The 21,004-nt window shown below is 47.7% G+C and overlaps 1 protein-coding gene across 1 annotated transcript; it reads left to right on the top strand.

Annotated features, from left to right (window-relative positions):
* Positions 1-295: 295 nt before the first annotated feature.
* LOC147688734 (uncharacterized) lies at positions 296-1,339 on the top strand. The gene has a single exon (XM_086939819.1). The coding sequence runs from the start codon at positions 296-298 to the stop codon at positions 1,337-1,339; it is 1,044 nt and encodes a 347-aa protein (XP_086795945.1).
* Positions 1,340-21,004: the final 19,665 nt, after the last annotated feature.

Here is a 21,004-nt window from a genome sequence, read left to right as displayed (position 1 = left end):
TGCCACCAAACAAGGTAAGACGCATGCACAGCAATACCTTCCACTCCATCAGTCTTCCCTTTTCCCTATGTGGCAATTGTAACCCCAGTGCAGTATAGGTAGCATTATACAGGAGCAATGCATCATGAGACATGTAGTTTGTAAATGAAAGACCATGTCATACTGAACATTAACCAACAAGACAGGCAAATTATTTCAGACATAATCAAGCGCAGGCAACATGTACAGTGTTTAAGTGAGAAATATTTAATTGTAGTGGCTGTGAGGCAGTAGCACCGAGCTAATGTACGCTTATATGTCCACAGGCGAGACATCTCGCAGGCGTACCAAGGAGACGGAAGGCCCGGCACCAGAGAGGGATGTCAGCCAGGAGCCAGGCCCAAGTGCAGAGATTGACACAGAGGACACAGGTGCGCCAACTACACAGCCACCATCCCAAGACCCAGAAATGTCTCCACATCTGCAGGCGTCCCCAGAACGTTCAGGATCCCTTCTGCTGCTGTCCTCACCTGAACTGCCTGCATCTCTGCCTGTAACAACACCTGCATCACAAAAGAGCAGGAGGCATGTAGTTGCCCGTCTAATGCAAATGGAGACCTCAGCAGGTGACATGGAGGGGGATGACACACAAACCTTGGCTGGGGAAGGTACCCCTGCCACACAGCAGTCCAGTGCAGAGATTGGCCGTACAGGTCTCAGACGCCGCAGGCACAGAGAAAGCATTGTATCAGCACATGTGGAGGGTCCCAGTGTCTTCCGTGAGCTTGAGGGTAGCATGGTGAAAATCCAAAGGATGCAAGAGAAGGCCATCCAGTCTGTGCAACGCCAGATGAGTAACCTAAACACAAATATTGGAGATATAGGGAAGGGCATCAGAGAACTGGTAGATGTGAACAAGGACATGGCTGCAGGGATGCGGTACATGACACAATCGGTGCAGCTTCTGTGCAGCAAACTGGACCAGGACATGTTAGCAAGGTGCAAGGAGAGACAGCGTGCTCAGCAGCAAAGTAAAGCAATAAACCGCCTGGCCAAAGCCACTTCCCTGCTATGCAGGCGATGCATTAACATGCAAGAGGGACTCACACACAACAGCAATGAGGTGTCTAGGGGCATTGCTAGGATGACCAGTGCTGTAGAGGTGCTTATAAATTCACAAACAGCTGCTCTGGATGTACCAGAAAGTGAGGAAAGCACCAGTAGGAGTAGCATGACAAGCCCCCTTGTTGTGGAGACACGTAGGAGCAGCAGGTGCCATGGTGAGCCAACAGCCCAAACGCACAGTGAAGAAGAGAGCCAGCCACTTACATCTGGCACTGGTAGGCGTGGGCGTAAATGACTTGTTCAGTAAATGGGGAAGTGACCCACGACTACCAATTTTAAATGGAGGGCATTTGTGTTGCACATTTGTGCTTGTGAATACCTGCGTAGTGCCAAATATTAAACTATGTTGGGTGCAAACTCCACCTGTCTGTGTCCCTTTACTTACTTAAAAATAGTTGCGTGTGATCTCTGCCCCTCTGTGACTGCCATCTGTTGGTGTCGCAACTCCTGCTGTGTTGGGTTCAGGCAGTGCATGTTCATCATCATGGTCCTCATAGTCGCTCAAATCCACCTCAGTGCCGCTCTTAGTGGCAAGGTTGTGTAACATTGCACAAGTTGCAATCATCGTACAGCAGGTGATTGGTGTATACTGGTGTGCCCCTCCGCTTTTGTGTAGGCAGCAGAACCTGCTTTTTAACAGCCCAAAGGTGCGCTCCACAATGTTCCTAGTAGATTTGTGTGCCCTGTTGTATCTCCTCTGGCTGGGGGTTGAAGGGTTGAGGAAGGGTGTCAGGATGAAAGAGCGGAAGGCCTATGCACTATCACCTATTTGAAAATGAAAATGACATTGGGCAAATGCACACATACACATACATCTGCAATATGTATCAAGGGAGTGTCACACAGTGTTTTACCTAGCAGGTATCCTTCTCCAAATTCCCCCGCTGTCAGGTGTGTGTAGATCCCACTGTTCTGCAAGATGTAGGAGTCGTGGGTACTTCCTGGGAACGTGGCCACTATGTCTGTGATTATGTACTTTGCATCACAGATTACCTGTACATTGATTGTGTGGGTTGACTTCTTGATCCTGTAAATGTACTCTGTGGCAGCAGGTGGGCATATTGGGATGTGGGTGCCATCAATACAGCCGATGGCATGTGGGAAATGTGCAATTTGATAAAAGTCAGTCTTGGTCTTCAGCAGTTCTGCGTGAGTTTCAAGGAAGCTGATGTAATGATGCATTCTCAGCATCATGGTCTCTAGGAACTTCCTAAAGAAACGGTACAGGCATCTCTGTGACACCCCACCTATCGCAGCAATCACACTCTGGTAGCTCCCAGAGGCAAGCAGCTGTAGGCTACACAGCACCTGCACATGAGGTGGGATGGCGTGCACCCTTGGGGTTGGGTGCTCCAAAAGTGAGTGGAGGTCCCTGATCAAGTCCAGGATGGTTTGGGGGTGTAGCCTGTACCTTTGGAGGATCTCTGGCTCAGTTAGTTGAAATAGCCTGATCCTCTGCCTGTACACTTGCTCCTCCCTTCTCCAGACCCTCTCTTCTGCTGCCTGTAGCCGCCTTGCTATCACGTAGAATGCCTCCATTCTGGTCACACTGTTGCATTTTGGGCCCTTTTTTTATGGCCTCCACCTGGTTACCACCTGATTTCAATCCATGGTAAATACCAACTCTTAAATACCGAATTTCATGCAAATTCTGTATTTTAGAGGTCACCCACATCTCAAAATTCATTTTTTTCCATTTCTTATTTACTGATTCAGTAATTTTACCGAATCAGTAAATTTACCGATTCGGTAAAATTACCGAATCAGTAGTTTTTTGGGCTCATACATCTCAAAATCCAAATACCGGTCGGTAACGGACGAAAATCTGTATTTTTGGCCGTTACCAACCGGTATTTGGATACCTACATCTGGCCCCCCCTCTCTTGTCCTCTCCTGGTTCTGGTTCTGCCGGTCCTGGGACTTGCTTTGTCCTCTCCGGGGCCAGGTTCAGGGCTCACTCCCTCAGACATGTGTTTTCTCTGATTTGGAGTTATAGTTGCATTTTCCACTCCTTGTTGTGCGAGATTAGTCACTGTTCATGGACTTCTGACCTGCTTCTAGGTCATTATCGCGGTTCTGAGCTCTATGCTCTTATTTTAAGTTCTTTGCTTGGGTGCTCTGTTGGTTCTGAACATTCAGTCCTTGTTTTGGGATTTGCTTTCTTTTTTTGGTTCTGCCGGTCCAGGAACTAAATCTGGGTTAACACCTTGGCTGCTAAGGGTTTTCCCGCTGGGTGCTGGAACTCATTTTTTCCCATTGTTCATGACAAGGTCAGCTCGTCATAAGCGCAGGGCAGGTAACACCCATGACGAGCTGACCTTGTCATTAGCATGGAAGGGGTTAAACGCTCTAGTCTACTCCCAGTCCTGGTTGTAGGACATGTCGACTACCTTCTATGTATAAGACATTATTTTCGTAATTTAATTCCAATGGTCCGCTTTTGGGCCAGCTGTCAACTAATTGAACAACCTACTACTGGCTGGAAGGTTTTAAACTCTCAGTTTTATCTTTACACTCTCGCCCAGCTGTCTTGGTTCTGAAAGGTTTTCTTATATATGAACACCCTGTCCTCGTTCAGTGTTCATTTCCACCGTATTGTACTCTAGTAGTGCAGGGATAAATAAAAACACCAAAAACAAAAAAACACATTCCACTTATTGTTCTAAAATACAGTCCCTTTGAGTTTCCTATTGATAAATAATGATACAGTCCGTTTGGTGCTTCACATGTCCAAAGAGCTCTTTGACCCGTTTTTTATTTGGCTATTTAGATGCAATAATTTAAAATTCCACAAGGGGACGATGTTGTAAAAGAATTACCACTGTAACGGTATTTAAACTCATTTACAGATTAAATATAACATACATCAGTTCTGACATTAAGTTAAATATGTTGCGATCCATTAGGCTCACTCTCTTATCGTACGACACAAACGCAAGGCATTACTTTGTATTGTATTGTATTGTATTGAAAGGGGTGCTTGTAAAGCGCACTGACACCATGGGTTTCCTGGCGCTGGTTGGAAGTAGAGAGGACAGAAAGACTAACCAGATTGGGGGAAAAGCCACGTTTTTAGAGACTTACGAAAAAGGGTCAAAGAGTTAGAAGTTTTAAGAGAAAGGGGGAGAGAATTCCAGAGCTTGGGGGCCAGGTATGCAAATCTCCGGCCTCCAGATCTGCAGAGCTTGTAAGAAGGGACAGTCAAGAAATGGAGGTGAGAGGATCTCAAGTTGCGGGATGGGCAGTAGGGTCTGATGAGGGATTTCACGAAGACGGGACAGGGGGCAGCTAGTGACTTGAAGATGAGGCAGCCGATCTTGAAGGCTGCCCTTGAGATGACAGGGAGCCAGTGGAGTTTGACAAGGAGGGGCCTGGCGGATTGCCACTTCGGAATCCCTAAGGCCAATCTCGCCGCCTGATTTTGGACCACTTGCAGTCTAGCCATCGATGTTTTAGGCAGACCGTGATAGATCGAGTTGGAAAAATCTAGGCGGGAGAGGACGAGGGCCATGATAACCTGCAGGAGGGCATCAGGTGTAAGGAGATATGCCACTTTCCTGATCCTGCGCAGTTGGTAGATACAGGATGAGACCACGGTCCCCACCTGCGGCCCTAGGGATAGAGCGGAGTCAATAGTGACCCCCAAGCTCTTCACCGAAGCCACGGGAATGGGAGAGGGGCCCAGTTCCGCCGGCCAGAATTGAGGCCCCCAGAAATTGGCGCTCCTACCGGGAAGGAGGAGCTCCGTCTTACCGGGGTTCAACTTTAACTGGTTGTGGCCCATCCACTGGAGAATGTGGGACATGACTGCCTGAAAGTTGGGGATAGCAGAAGGGGAATTGAGAGAGAAGATGAGTTGCAGGTCGTCCGCGTAATTAAACACGGTAACGTCCCACTGCCTCAAAGAAATAAGAAGGGGGCGAAGATAAAGATTGAAGAGAAGAGGGGACAAAGAAGAACCCTGGGGGACCCCGCAGAGCGAGTGCTCCCTAGGAGCCCTGAAGGTGCCCAGGCTAAGGGTCTGAGACCTGCCAGTCAGGAAGGATCTGACCCAGGCCAGCGCCAGGCCCTGGATGCCAGCCTGCTCGACACGGCGGAGAAGGATGTTATGGTCCACCGTGTCGAAGGCGGCTGACAGATCTAGTAATACCAGGGCCTGGGGGGCACCCTTTGGAACACAGCATTCAAAAACACGACAGTCACCCAGTAACTACTCACTGTTAGGTTTCTAAAATAACACAATGACAACAGCTGAGATTATCTTTGTGTCTTCGACTTCACTCTGTGGCGTTATTTTCCAGTAACCTTGGGAACAAAATAATAAAATGGATGCTCTATGTTGCGCAATGACGCATATCTACTTAGTTTAATAATTATTTATTCTTTTTGTTTACTTGCGGCTCATACCTCTGGGTTTCTTGAGTTTCAAAGGTTACCAGTTGCTTAATCTCTTCTGGCCGCAGTTAGGTGGGTTCTTGCGGTGAGGTGCTGCTCGTACTGCTCTGATCTTCTTGGTCTGCCTCTCTGGTCTGGTCAGCACAGAATGTCGCCAAAATGTTGTAGGTAGATTAGGTAGGCAGCAGGATACGTCTTCAAGTTATTAAGATAGATTTATTAAGTTAGCACAGCAGAGCAGTACACCTTATAGCTGACCAGACCATCAACTGCCAAGGCTGGAACTTCCACATACAAGATAGAACACTCATAGGTACTATGGGAGGTTGGGAAGGTGGGAAAACAAAGTAAGGGCTACTGACACCAAGTAGCCATATTGAAAGAAGCACAAATATACAACACCATCCTATTACAAACATATCAGAGGCTTTGCCAATGCTGGGGCAGCCACTGTGTTGAGTGTGATTGACCTGTCATCTGTGTATCATCAAAACAAATTGTATGATAGCTCCAGACATCTTATTTCCTTTGTCACTTCGCTTTGTGCCTATTGTTTCATCAGAATGCTGTTTGGTTTGGCATCAGGCATGGCATGCTTCCAAAGAATGATGATGCCAGGTTTGTTCAGACTTTTTCCATTTTGGCTCAACCTATGAGATTACTGCTTCGGAAGGGTACCAAATTTAATAGGACTGAAAAGTGTGGTGTGGGTTTTGAGACCATTGAAGAGAACATGAGCAAAATGCCCATGTTGGGACATTTCGATCTTAAGAGGAAGACCTTTTTGACCACTGATGTCGGCCTTAAAGGATATGGGGCAGTCTTGTCCCAAGTAGATGGCAAGGAGAAGAGTGTAGTTGCTTTTGCTTCATGTTCACTCAAAGAAGCTAAAGAACAATGGGGCATATTCCCAAGCAATAGCGATAATTATCGCTATTCCTTGGTTAGAGACAAAAATTTACCGCTGAGCTGCAGCGATTTTTACCGCAAATAAACCTTGGTATTACCAAGGTTTATCGCAAATGCAATAAAAATCGCCGCAAAGCATGAATATCGCTGAAAAGTCAGTGATATTCATGCATTACCGAGCTAATGCTCTTAGCCATGTTATCCACCTCCCATTGGATAACATGGCTAAGAACTGCTCAGGGCAGGTGTTAGCTTTTGGAGATATTCGCGCTTAGCGCGAATATCTCCAAAATTTGGTAATAGGAGATAGCGATGTTAGCGACTGTTTTCAGTCGCTAACATCTTGGCACGCCCACTTTGCATGTCATTAGTGATAAATATCACAGACATGCAAAGTGGGGCCCAAGATGGTCGCTATCTCCTACTAGCTGTCGCTAACTGGTGTTAGCGACAGCTAGGTAATAGGGAGATAATTTTATCTCCGCTTTCTTGGCTTTTAAAGCCAAAAAAGTGGAGATAAACCCCCTTGATAATATGTCCCTCTGTTCAGTGGTGGAAAGAGAGGCCTTAGCTTGGGTCTGTGTGATAAAGCATAAGTTTTATCTCTTGGGTTTACCTTTTCTGGTTCGTCTGTATCACAGACCCTTGATGTAGTTGTTTGCTATGAGGAAGGATGATAAGATCACTCCCAGATTCAAGAGGTGGGTGGTAGGAGTAAGGGATTTCAATTTCCATGTGTAACAAATTCCTGGCAGTAAAACTGTTTGGTTGATTGCTTACCCACTCTTCCTTTGGATAGAGGAGTTATTAAGGTTCGGGATAGTTTGGAATGGTCTCAGGTGAGTTGTATTTGTGAGGATGCCATTCAGAAACATGAGCAGCGGGAAGATCCGAAAGAAGGGAATGCAGAGGTGAATTGCCAGAGTACAAATCCATCCCAGAGAATTTATTTGGGTACTGGAATGGTATGGAGGAGTTGAATTGGATAGGAAGCTAAGAGGTGATAGAGAAGGCCATGAGTTTAGTGAGAAAGGGCATCTTGGAAGGAGTCTTACGAAGGCTAGGGTAAGGGAACTGTATTGGTGGCCGGGACTCGACAAACAGGTGGAGGAGGTGGTCAAAGATTGTCACTTGTGTGCTAATAACAATAGCAACACGGTAGTTAGAGCTCCTTTGTCACTGTTGGCTGTCCCAAATGAACCATGGTTTGGGGCCATACGTGGGACAGCGAGTGAAATTGTTTAAGGGAAGGAACATGTTTCAAGTGTCCCAATGGAGGGTTAAATAGGTTAAAGCAGTGATTCTATGCAAATAGACAGCAGCTGTATCATTTTGCCATTGGTACCCATGATTAAGGTTGTTAAACTGAAACACGTAGGGGAAGGCACACTGTGATTCATGTAGTGGAAGAACCCGGTGGCTCATGGTTCGGTTCCTGGTACCTGAGGCATAACAGCCCAGCAATAGCTCCCTTAATCTTTCCGATGGCCAACAGCGCCTTGGCACCTTCCGGTAATTGTTTGCACTTTACAAATACTGGACGTCTATTTTTAATTATATGTTGCGAGATCAATAAATGAACAAGAACTTGCAGTAACGCGCATCTCCTTTCCTCTCCTTCTGGGCATCAGAGAATTTTGTGGCTTATTAGCAGTGGAGCACAATGCCGACCGGAGATTGCACCCCCTTGTCAACATTGGTACCACACCGCCGGAAGATTTGATGGCGGTAGTTACTATCGCAGATCACTGCGTATAGAGACTGTGGGTCCGTGAAGAATGGGGCCACACGTGGGACAGCGAGGGTAAATTGTTCAAGGGAAGGAACATGTTTCAAGTGACCCAATGGAGGGTTAAATAGGTTAAAGCAGTGATTCTATGCCAAAAATGACTGCACCAGTTGGAATGCTTATTCGTAATCAAATCATATTACACTATCAAGTCCAAAATGCATCTGTATTTATTATCCAATTGGCTGGCTCACTGGATTGCTGCTGCTACAAATAGACAGCAGCTGTATCATTTCCCGTTGGTACCCATGATTAAGGTTGTTAAACTTAAACTTGTAGGGGAAGGCACACTGTGTTTCATGTTCCGAGATTATTAAATGAATAAGAACTTGCAGTAGCATGCATCTCCTTTCCTCCTCTCCTTCTAGGCATCGGAGAATTATGTGACTTATTGGCGGCGAAGCTCAACGCTGACCGGAGATTGTACCACCTAGTCAACATTAGTACCATTCCGCCACCACATATATTGGTGTTACACTTACCACACATAGTAACGAATAGGTGGGAACGGCCATTGACATGCCTTGACAGGACAGGGCTAGCCACTCACAATAACTGGTAACTCTAAGGAAGATATATGTTACAAACACTGATTGGGTGTGCTGGGCCCAATGCCAGGCACCAAAGCTGTGATGGGGCATCAGGCTGTCAGATGTATTTGAGGGACGGGGGAGGGCATTAAAAGGCCTAGCGCGTGACGTAGCATTTGCAGGGATACAGAAGGGTCCCAGCGGAGCCTACAAAGGGACTACAGCAAAGCAGGTGGCACAGAACCTGGTAGTCCGACACCATCCTGGTGGAAGATCAAGGACACACAGGTGGTTAGCAGGAACCGGGCATTGGTTCAGCAAGCAGGTTAGGCTGCTTAAGTTGGCCATCACTAAAGTTTCAGTGTCTATATCAGGCACACCCACTCATTCCCTCATTCCTGTGGTGACACCATGCTATGTTTGCCAGGGAGCAATAGAGAAGTACTGTGAACTTGTCTGGGCAAAGGGGCAAGCTGCACCACTAAAGGCAATTGGCCACCCATTGGGGGCAGGTGAGCTTAGTGGTCTGAGTTCACACCCTTAGCTCCCGTGGCATGGAGCTCTGTTGCGGACAAGTGAGGCAGCTGGCACGCAGGAGGTTCATCTGCGCCATGCGTAAATTCATTGAGCAGAGATTTGGCTTTATTAGACATGTGTGCTACATGCCAAATTCACAGGGCGTTTTAGGACGATTGGGTACAGCGGTCCACTTTATGCATGGGCCTGTCTTTATTTTGCTGGACAGGGAGGAGGCCCTAGTAATAGCAAGTAAGGAACAGCGAGGAGGACTGCCGGCCTTGGTGGGGGGCCCTGGCTGCGACGGTCGCCAAACCCAGGGCTGTGGCGGATTTACAGGGCGATCCAGAGGCGGAAAGTTACTCAGGGGTACCCTCTTCAGGAGCACAAAGGGTGCTGAGGCCTAATATCCCCAGGAAGTCTGTGCGGTGGACCTTGGGCTGCGACAGCGCCCCGTCTGTCCTACGGGCGCTTGGAAACCTGTACAACCGGGGGTCGCTTGAACGCTCCTCCCCTCGTAGGGGGGGCGTGAGCAAGAGTGTGGACCGATGGTTCACCGGAAGTGGGAGTGGCTATCCACTCACCACAACCGCTAAGCACCGATTGGCTAAGGCCATGATGCAAGTTCGCCCATCAGGTGGTAGGCCGCGAGGAGCGGCCTGCCTTTGGATCATCTGTAAGATAACCCACCATGTTGGCATATGAATATGCTAATAAACCTGCAGCGAATTTATCCCAACAAAAAGTTGTCTTGTCTGCTTATTTACGATACTGCATGTTGCTGCGGGAGGGCTGGTGAGTGGGCCTATATTGGCACTATGGGCATCAAAGAATTTTGTGGCTTATTAGCAGTGGAGCTCAACGCTGACCGGAGATTGCACACCCTCGTCAACATTAGTACCACACCGCCAGAAAATTTGAAGGCGGTAGGCACTATTGCAGATCACTGCGTAGAGAGATCGTGGGTCCGTGAAGAATGGGGCCACTCGTGTGACAGCGAGGGTAAATTGTTCAAGGGAAGGAACATGTTTCAAGTGACCCAATGGAGGGTTAAATAGGTTAAAGCAGTGATTATATGCCAAAAATGACTGCACCAGTTGGAATGCTCATTTTAGAGCGTAATCAAATCATATTGCACTATCAAGTCCAAAATGAATCTGTATTGATATCCAATTGGCTGGCTCACTGGACTGCTGCTGCTACAAATAGACAGCAGCTGTATCATTTTCCGTTGGTACCCATGATTGCGGTTGTTAAACTGAAACTTGTAGGGGAAGGCACACTGTGTTTCATGTTCCGAGATTATTAAATGAATAAGAACTTGCAGTAGCGCGCATCTCCTTTCCTCCTCTCCTTCTGGGCATCGGAGAATTATGTGACTTATTCGCGGCGGAGCTCAACGCCGACTGGAGATTGTACCACCTAGTCAACATTAGTACCATTCCGCCACGACATATATTGGTGTTACACTTACCACACATATGTCTTTGCCAAACATGCCTTAACAACGCACATTTTTTTGTAAAGGTTTGCGTGGTAAGGGCATATGTGTGGTTAAGACTTGTCTTGTTTTTACCACGTTGAACCGCCATGCGTGATAATGACATGCGTGTTCCCTTCAAACAACCAAAAGAACAAGCATTTACAATGCAATGGTTTTGCCTTTGTTAAAGTTAGAGCGATTGGCATTGCTCTTGACATTATTTTTATTTATGGGTTTTTTTAACATAAATAAATGGCATTGAATTGACCCCTTGTAACCGAATATGAAACTGGGTTAGTGGCAGAACAGTCACCTGAGAGGGGCTGCAGCAGGGGAGGTGATTGGGGGAGGGGAGAGGGGTTGAGGGGAGATGGGTGGGTGGGGTGAACATGCAAAAACTAGAGGTGGGCTAGAAGGTTCGACCCAGATGCCCTGTTCTGGTTCGGCTCGAGGTCCTCTGGCAGTCTCGAGCCAAAAGCAAGCAGAGCCGAGAAGCAGGTGCTACTGCTGGGTGGAGAAACTAAGAAGAGAGGGCGAAAGGCAGAGCAAAGGAGCCTCAGCGAAGCATTCTAGAGCCAAAGAGAGAGAGAGAGTGCGGAAGAGAAAGAGACAAAAAGAGAGACAGAGGAGGAGGGAGAAAACGAGGGGGCGAAAAGAGAGAGTAGCAGACTAAGGAGAGAGAAACTGACAGAGAGCGAAGGATGGAAAGAGCAAGGAAGAGAAAGAGACAAAAAGAGAGACAGAGGAGGAGGGAGATAACGAGGGGGGCGAAAAGAGAGAGTAGCAGACTAAGGAGAGAGAAACTGACAGAGAGCGAAGGATGGAAAGAGCAAGGAAGAGAAAGAGACAAAAAGAGAGACAGAGAGGAGGGAGATAACGAGGGGGCGGAGAGAGAAAGTGACATAGAGAGCGAAGGATGGAAAGAGCAAGGAAGAGAAAGACAAAAGGAGAGACCGAGGAGGTAGAAAACGAAGGAGGGGTGAAAAGAGAGAAACGGACCGAGGAGGGAGAAACTGACAGAGAGCGAAGGATGGAAAGAGCAAGGAAGAGAAAGAGACAAAAGGAGAGACCGAGGAGGTAGAAAACGAAGGAGGGGTGAAAAGAGAGAGAAACGGACCGAGGAGGGAGAAACTGACATAGAGAGCGAAGGATGGAAAGAGCAAGGAAGAGAAAGCCGAGGCAGAGAGCGAGATGGAGCGAGGGTGATGGCTTAGCTTGTTTTGGCTGCTAGAGCCAGGCCCCTTACCCAAGTCTTCTCTGGCCTGCCCACTGTTACCGACGACTCGTAAAGGCCTCAAAATCACAACGTAGTTTGTGTACACAAACACTTTGTATGAGTCTTTCCACTATAAAAACGCATTTAAATGTGATCATAAAGTTAATGTTTCCACGGCAGGAAAGGGTTTGAATAACTACCATGCTGGGAGGGGTGCTGGGGGGCTATGCAACTCAACAAGTGGGGTATACATGCAAATAACAAGAGGAGACTTACGATGTGTAGATTTCCAACCTTTTTCAAAATGTTTGTGAATTGACCCCTGTATTTTTATCAGTTAAATAAAAAAATTGCTAAAGTAGATAGGCCTATTCTCCTCAACTCCAGCAGATACCTTAATGCGAATGCCCTTCGATAAAGTTATGTGTAACCTTTGGGTATGTGTAATTTTTGGGTACACCAACATATTCACAATTTCAACTGAACTAGTGTGGCTTCAAACCATCTTTTGTACATACTCAAATAGGATCTTCCTTTTCCCAAAAGCTTCCTTGACACTAATGCAGCATCCCCAAAGATTTCGAAATTTCCAAAAACAAGCAAATTGGACCAGTACAGCACAGGCAGCCATTTCCATCGCGCCCGGCTCAGCAGGGTCGCACGGGGTGTCAGCGACCCCCCTCGCGTGCGGTATTTCACAGCCTCGACTGTAATGAGATGCGGCGCGCTCGCACGGACAATTACTGCTTGAAATTTGTGTTTCTTAATGTACTCCATCTCCAGTGGGAAGCCGCTGCCTAATCATCAGCATAAAGTAAACATTAGCGGTGAAGGATGAATCCACAGATTCTCATCTGCTAGTTGGACGGGGAGGTAGGGGCGAGCAGGGGGATTCGCAAGGACCTCATTATAGTTTGCAAGGAGGGGGAGGAGGGCGGGAACGGGTACACACTTTATTAATTGTACACGCCATAAAGATATTTCTCTCTGGGGTGCCGTGTTTGTACAGCCTTTAAGCTCGCTGGCCTTCCTGTGTGCTCTGGGTCCCCTCCCGCCGGGCTGCAACGGCGGCCTTCCTCCACCTCCCCTCTCTCTGCCAACCTGAAGATGGATCTGCCAATCCCGGTGCTCAGAGTCCCTTGTTACTGACCTCCTCTCATCAACAATACATAAGATGAACTGTCAGGGGCCTCAGAGTATCACTGGAACCCCGTCGACTAGAATACACATTCCTTGAGGACTGCTGAGGTTGTATGGAAAGCCACATCTTGTATTCTCTACAGGGCACAGGGGTGACGCGGATACATCACATATTTGACTATTTACCAACCCATGAAACACATGAGCAGTAGGCCACTCTGCCGCTTCCCCGCCTCCCTCCCGGGGTGCCGTTCTTACCTGCTGGACGGGGGTGTTGGGCCCCGGAAACCTGCTGGAACCGTTTCGGTAGGGTGAGGGGGCCAGGAGCCGGGTCCGGGTGGAGTGCGGCCGCCGCGCTGTGTCTGTGTCCGGGCTCCGGGGGCGGGGAAGGAGTGGGGAGGAGCCGTAGGAGGTGTGGAAGGCGGGCACCCCCGACAGAGCCACCCCCAGCCGCGCCACCCACCAGGGAGTACGTTTTAATACAGGGTGGAAGCAGGGGGCGGGAAGGGGTAGAATCGGCAGGGGGCGGGAAGGGGTAGAATCGGCTGCGTGGAGGAGGGGGCGGCGGCGGAACTACCACAATTCATCATTTACAATGGTTCTCCGGAGGGTCGACAGCACAGTGCAGGATCATGGAAGCCAATGGAATTATGAGGCAAAAATTTTTTAATTATGCACAAATTATGCAGCAGAGCAGATTAACGGGCATTGTAGAGCGGGAACGGGGGCCTGAGACACGGGGGGCGGGAACGGGCATTGTAGAGCGGGAAAGGGGGCCCGGAGACACGGAGAGCGGGAGGGGGGCGGGAACGGGCATTGTAGAGGAAAGCACGGTCACCAGCGGGAGGGGGGCGGGAACGGGGTCCGGAGACGCTGCGAGCAGGAGAGGGGGTGGGAACAGCGGAAAATTAAAGCAAGCACTCAACTGGACTTCTTCCAGGTGCCTTCAATGCCGGACCAGATTCGGGGGCGTTCCCGGCTTTTGGCTGACGTCGCGTGACGTCGGCAAAAGCCAAAGAATCTCGGGAACGCCCCCGAATCTGGTCCGGCATTGACGGACAGGCCCATCGTCCAATGGCTAGGCTCCATTTATGGAGCCAGCCAATAAATGACGGGGGCCGTTCCAAACCACACTACAGTACTCATTAGGTTTTCGCCTGCGCGAAAAAGATGCGCAGAAGCGCATCTTTTCGCCAGGCAAAACCTAAAAAGGAGGTCGAAACAAACCAGGGGTGAAACTGAAAGGAAGAAGGACGCACAATAATGAGAGAGAGAAGGGACGCAATGAGAGAGAGAAGGGACGATGGAGAGAATAATATACCCAGCAGGAAATGAATGAACAAGAAAGGGGCAGGGGAAAGAAGTATACACAAGTAAACAAGCATTTGCAATGCAATAGGTCTCGCATTTACACACAGTTTAAGCTATTGGCATTGTAAGTGACAATGCCTTTTATTTATGTTTTTTGAAAGGAAAATAAAAATAAAAGGCATTTTTATTTGCAATGTCAATAGCTCAAACTTGCGTGAAAGCGAGACCTATTGCATTACATATGCTTGTTATTTTATAGTTACATCACAATGTAACCAACAGGGGCACAGAATGGACTGTGTGCGTGGTGTATGTCTAATGCAATGTTTACGGGTTGCGGCTTGTGATCCTTACAATGTTGGGAATACAGACAGTGCAATGTAACCAACAGAGGCACAGAATGGAGTGAGAAAGGAGTGGGTGGAAAGGAAAGAGGCAACAAAGGTGGATTTAAAGTGTTTTGCAGGTTGCAGCTTGATATGTTAACACTGTTTGTAATAGTGACATTACAATGTAACCAACACAGTAGCAGAATAAAGGGAGGAAGGAGTGTGTTTGAGGGAATGAGCGAGCAAAGTTGGTTTTAAAGTATGTGAGGGAAGCTGGTGTAAGTCACCGCGTAAGATTCAGAAGAATAGGTAATAAGGGCAATACACGGGGCAAGAGTGCTTTAGTAGATGGGCAGTGTGACGCTGCGGGCTAATGCTATTCCCAAGATTATTGCGGTACCGGAGTGTGAAGATAAATTGTTGGTTGAAAGCTTTATTTTGATATGCATCGATATCTTAAAAGCATTACATACATATAAAACTGCAAATCGATAATACAAATGTGTCAAGAATTAAAAAGAGTAAAAAGTACCTTTTATACATACAATAAATTAAGTAAAAATAGATTAAATTGAGATAGACAATCTATTACAGCGAATCAACCATGTCCATTTTAAAAATTTAGAAATACCACAAACTATGGGAGGGGAAGTGTCGGTTAACAAGATATGTAGCGCCGTCGCGTTCAGGCGTGTCCCCAGACGTCTGAATAGGGGTTTAAGCCAATATCTCCTTGGACGGATGTAATCTGGGCACTCAAATAGAATATGTGCCACCATCTCACGCCTTGTGGAGCAGAGGGCACAAAAAGGCGATAGCTGAACTGGCGATTTCCATCTTAAAATTAGGTCCCCTATTGGGAGAGTGCCTACTCTGAACTTAAAGTAAAGAGCCCTATCAACTGGCATGGTGATCAAATCTAGGTAAGACTTTAATGTTGGAGCAACGACTCTCGAACCGACCAGTAGTTCGTAAGTGTACACAACAGCCAAAAAACTACATTTCCCGCGATTTTGTTTGGTCGCGTCATTATGACGTTACACCTAGTAGTTTTCAAAATGCATTTAAATAACCGAAAGACTACATTTCCCATCACTCCTGATGACGCTTTTTGATGACATTACATTCAGCCATTCCCCATCAGCTCAGATGCTTGTTTGGTGTACCGACGGACAGGTAAGGATTTCCCTACTTTTCCTTATCTTCGCACACATTGAACGGAATGAGGGCTTTGTATTTTCTGGTCACGCCGTTAAAACGAATATTTATGTTGTGCTGTCGGGTACTTGTTCGACCATATCTTGGCTGGACCCTGTAGCGTGTAGACGGCACTCCTTTATACGGCGTCACATACTGCTCAAACATCTACTTATTTTGACACCCTAGTTGACATCAGTCCGGTATTTAGTGTATACAGCAGCCGGTTCACTAAGGTGTACGCCCCTAAAATCTAGACCTAATACAGTTTTCTCGGTATGAAAACATAAACCTTAACGCTATCTGGATGCATGGTGTGTTTTGAGTCAACTTTGACCGGACTTAGACCACGGGTGGCATATTGTCCGGGTAGACCCATGTTCAGGCACATGACTGCATCGGATGCACCTATGTTTCTTAAGAATAAGCGGGTACTTTGGCTAAAGTACAGATAAGAATGTTATTCTAAAGTAATACGATTTGGCACTTCTGAGTCAAAGATGTATATATCTTTACAACAAACAGAAAATACGTATTTATACTTTAGAGTTCATTTTTGATCGCATAGTTAAACTCAATATATTATCTCTTGCTGTAGTAGTCGTGAAGTTTTATTCACCCACTTGTATTCCTTTTACTAATAGAGCGGTGCCCCCTGATCCTGAGCTGTAGCTAGGAGAGGTGAGGAGTATGCCTCTCAAACTAAAGGTGAGTTAGAGCATTGTCCCCAAATTATGGACAAGGTTATTTTGTTGTTAAAACCCGTAAAGGGCTTTGAGTATTTTGGCCCTTGCAAGATAGATAACCATATCTAATATGCTGTGTGTTATCTCTTGTCTGTTTGTTTTTTCCTGATTTTCCCTGATGTCTTCTTTTCCTCTTGACAATCTCCCGCTTACAAAACATCTACCTACCTGGACAGAGGAGTGAGAGGACTAAATGAGGTGATACAAAATTAATTTTTATTTGTTGTTTTCTTCACATACACTTTATGATAGCAGTAGCAAAGATAGTAACTGTCCTGAGGAAGCAGTAGATACCAGCTGGATCATTAAATCTGCAGAAACATGTCGACCTAATATCTTACACAGTAGATATTTGTTAGAAACTACTGTCTCTTTGCACAATTTAGCTTTTAATATTTGGGAGTGGATGGCTTATGAATAAAGTTGTTGTTGCATCCATTACCCAAATTTTAATAGAGCACTTTTCCTTGTCTTTTCACTCATATTTTTTGAGTTTTGCACTGCTTTTCAGTTACCATACACACAGATAGAGTCCTGTTTTTACAGCTAGTTAGACACCACACGAAGCAAACTGTGTTGTTGTCTGCGACGAGGACTACCAGCTCTGTGCAGCTGACCCAAATGATGACAAAAGGGCGGCATAGTTTGTGTAATTGATGGGAATCTTTTCGCACGGATGAGAGTCTTGGTGTAGGCTATATACACTGTATAGAATACACAACTCAGCAGGTTGAGACAAACAGATGAGTTATTTTTTAAGTGTTAGACCCACAGTTATTTTGTAGTAGTATAAGGTTCGTAGGCTACCACGTCCTTAATTCTTAGAAACACTGCGGTCGAGTTGCAGTGGCGTGGATTGCCGACGAGTTGGCCGGAGACCCAGTCCCAATACAGTTTTTTGAGGACCGCTTTGGGTGGAGCAGATTTTGTAAGCCAACAGTCCCCCAAACCCAGCTCCCCCAGGAGGTTTTTAGTATCCCTCAGCCACTTGATCTTGTGCCAGCCCCCCATTCCCATCACCTCGGACAGCCCATCAGCATAAGATTTTAACTCTGGGACCCTCCACAGGCGAGCCCATAGAAGCAATGGCCGAAGACGGGCCTGGTCCTTAATCGACTTGCAGCCCACATCCAAGAGCACCGGAACTGTAGGAGTGCTCGAGGGGAGAGCTAGTAGATCTTTCAAGAATTTGCTCTCAGACTTGGATAGGGACTCCAAATTGCAATGGCCCCACAGCTCTGCCCAGTAAAGTGCTGACGTGACTCCTCTTGCTTTATAAATGTCAATTACAGGTGCCACAAAGTGTTTGGGCGAGGCTCGATACTCCCTTAACAATGCACCCCCTACCCTTTTATGGCTAAGAACCATCTTATTAATGTGTGAAGCCCAGGTCATAGTGTCACTCAGGCGTATTCCCAGGTAGTCCAATTCGGAGACTCTTTCAAGAGCGGCTGAGTTCAGAACTGGAGGGCGACCTATTTTCCGTGGTGGATGCATTATCAAATATTTTGTTTTGTCCACATTGATAACCAGCCCCTTTGTCAGACAGAAATCCTGGAAACGGGTCAGAAGCTTCTGGAGGCCCTGGGGGGTCTTGGCAATGAGGAAGGTGTTGTCTGCAAACAACAGTGTGGGGAACCGAACACCCCCCAGGGAGGGTGCATCCGCTGGTTCTTGAAGCAGGTGCTCTACCACGCCATTTACATACAGGGAAAATAGGGTGGGAGCTAGCACACAACCCTGTCGGACACCCCTGCAGACCGGGATCCTATCAGTCGTTTCCCCATTCTGGCCCCAGCGCACCTGAGCATAATTGTCTGTGTGAAGTTTGATCAGGAGCGACAGAATGTAGGGGGGCAGGCCAAGGCCCTGCAGAACCCTCCAGAGTTCCTCCCTGGGAACCAGGTCAAAGGCAGTCTTGAGGTCAATGAAGGCCAAATAAAGACTGCCTTTGCCCAGCTCCACCACCTTCCAGTGCAGAAGCATTAGTTGAAAAACCTGCTCAATGGTGCCCGTTCCTGAACGGAACCCTGCCTGGAAGTCAGATAGGACCTTGTTTTCATCCGCCCAATGGAGGATCCTCTCTAAAATCGCCTTCCCCGCCACCTTTTGCGTCGAGTCAATCAGGCTTATCGGCCTATAGTTACCTGGATTGTCCCGACACCCCTTTTTAAAAATGGGGACGACCTCCGCCCCCCTCCAAGATTCTGGGACAGGTCCGCCCTCCAAGATGGCATTCAGAAGGGTGGAGACCAATTTGGCCCATTTAATGGGATAGGCTCGGAGTAAGTCCCCTGGGAGTCCATCCGGGCCGGCTGCTTTCAGGGGTGCCACGGTCTTTATTACATTCTCTACCTCTCGCACGGTAAATGCTTCGAGGAGACTATTCCCTACCGAGATGGGAAGTAAGACTGGATAATTCAGAGGCCCTTCTACTGGAGAGTATAAGGCCCCAAAATGGTTGAACCAAGTCTGGGATGGAATAGTACAGGTCCTCAGAGTGTCGTCGGGTCTGGGCCTAGATCCCACCAAGTTCCAGAAACCCCTGGCATCCTTCCCTTGGCTGGCAACCATAAGGTCCGTCCAGAACTTTTCCTCCCTTTCTTTTTTAGCTATTTGTAGACTCTGGGAATAGAGCTTCCTGGCCTCCCTAGTCCTAGTTTGGGATTTTGACTTAACTGCCTCCACCAGCATTTTCTTTCTCACCCTGCATGTGTGGGTATACCAACCCTGTCTTCTCAAAGGCCTATTCTTATCCACCTTTTGCCCCGTTGGTACAATAAACAATTTGCTTAAGGCCATAGTCAGGTCACAGAACTTCCCGGATACCTCCACTGGCCCGCCCTCAGAAGTGGTCAAATTGAGTTGGGCTGCAGCCAGAAGTTGCGTTATGGCTGCAACCTTCTCTGCAGAGAGGGTGAGCTTTGCCCACTTCAACCGCCTGCCACAGTGTGAAACAGTTGTTTCCCCAGAACTGGCAGCGGTACAGTGCAAAGAACCCCCTATGCTCTCTGACGACCAAGGAAGCATAGTAAGAGAGAGCAAGTTGTGATCGCTCTCAACGGACGGAATGATTACCATGTCCCTTACCGAGCTCCATAGACCCACGTCTAGCAAGATGTAGTCAATTCTTGATGCATGGTTGGGCCTATTGTATGTGTGCGCTCCCGCCTTATCTGAGCGTGACCTCCCATTGATGGCCCTCAGGTCAAACTCCATACTGAGGGAATTAATCTGGAGTATCACTTCAGTCCACCTCTGAATGGGGGTCAGCTCTAAAGCCGGGATCCCCCTTCTATGGTCAGCCTCCTCCTGATCCAAGGTGTCGTCCGAGCCCAAAGGCTCGAACGTACAATTCAAATCACCGGCGACTAGAGTGCATGATTTATATGCGGATGACCGTAACAGGCCCTCCAAGAGAGCAATTGTCGGCGACTGGCTACCACCCTTGGTGCCCCGAGCATAGATGTTATAGATGTTCATGATAGGACGGCCCGGGCAACTTTTAAGGTGACATTGAGCAGATCAGGGCAGTTGGTCCGATGCTCCTCTACCCTACAGTTTAAAGAAGTAGCCACCCAGATAAGGAGACCACCCGACGGGCGTCCCCTCCCTGATTCTGGATAGACAGCCGGAATAGAGTAGGAAGAGTACCCCACCTTGTGGGTAGGCTCCCTACTCCATGTCTCCTGGAAGATACAGATGGAATACTCTTCCACAAGTGCATTCCAGTCTGGCAGGCCCAGCTTTCTAACAATTCCAGCCACGTTCCAGCTGAGGACCCTAAAAACTGGATCCGTCACAGCTTGGACGTGACCGGGCACGACATCATTGTCGGCAGCAACACCTCTCGGGACAACTGGTCTACTGCCCTCTCCAATGTTGTCCTGCCCCCCGTCAGATTCCCGACTAGCCATTGGTACTATATGGTTTTCTTTTGGGGAGGGCAAGCTAGTCACCATTTCGGTAGGATGGGTAGACCCTCCCAGATTATGATCCCCCAACAGCTGCCCACTGACATCTTTAGGTCAATATCCCATAGAGCCCCAGCTCGATCCTGGCCGAACTGCCTGAGGGTAGAACTGAGGTACCACCGGATATAGTGGGCGTTCACTAATGCTATGGTGTGTTTCCCCAAATGCTGGCCCAAAGTAATTCATAACGGGGCGCGGGTAAAAGTAGGTCAGGTCCACCACGCTAATGCCAAGGCCATCCCCCACCTGATTTTGGTTACAGATTGTGTGTGCTACTCTGTTGTCTTTAAAATTGACAATCACACAATCACCTTCCAGTCGTTTCTTGCCCTGTCCTTTCCAGCCTACCCTACGAACTCCAAGAA

Source organism: Lissotriton vulgaris, chromosome 10, assembly GCF_964263255.1.
Source record: "Lissotriton vulgaris chromosome 10, aLisVul1.2, whole genome shotgun sequence".
NCBI lineage: Eukaryota > Metazoa > Chordata > Amphibia > Caudata > Salamandridae > Lissotriton > Lissotriton vulgaris.
This window is presented reverse-complemented; position numbering and strand designations above follow the sequence as displayed.

Coding starts and splice junctions, on each gene's coding strand:
- LOC147688734 (XM_086939819.1), top strand. CDS start 296: ATGTCCACAGGCGAGACATCTCGCAGGCGTACCAAGGAGACGGAAGGC.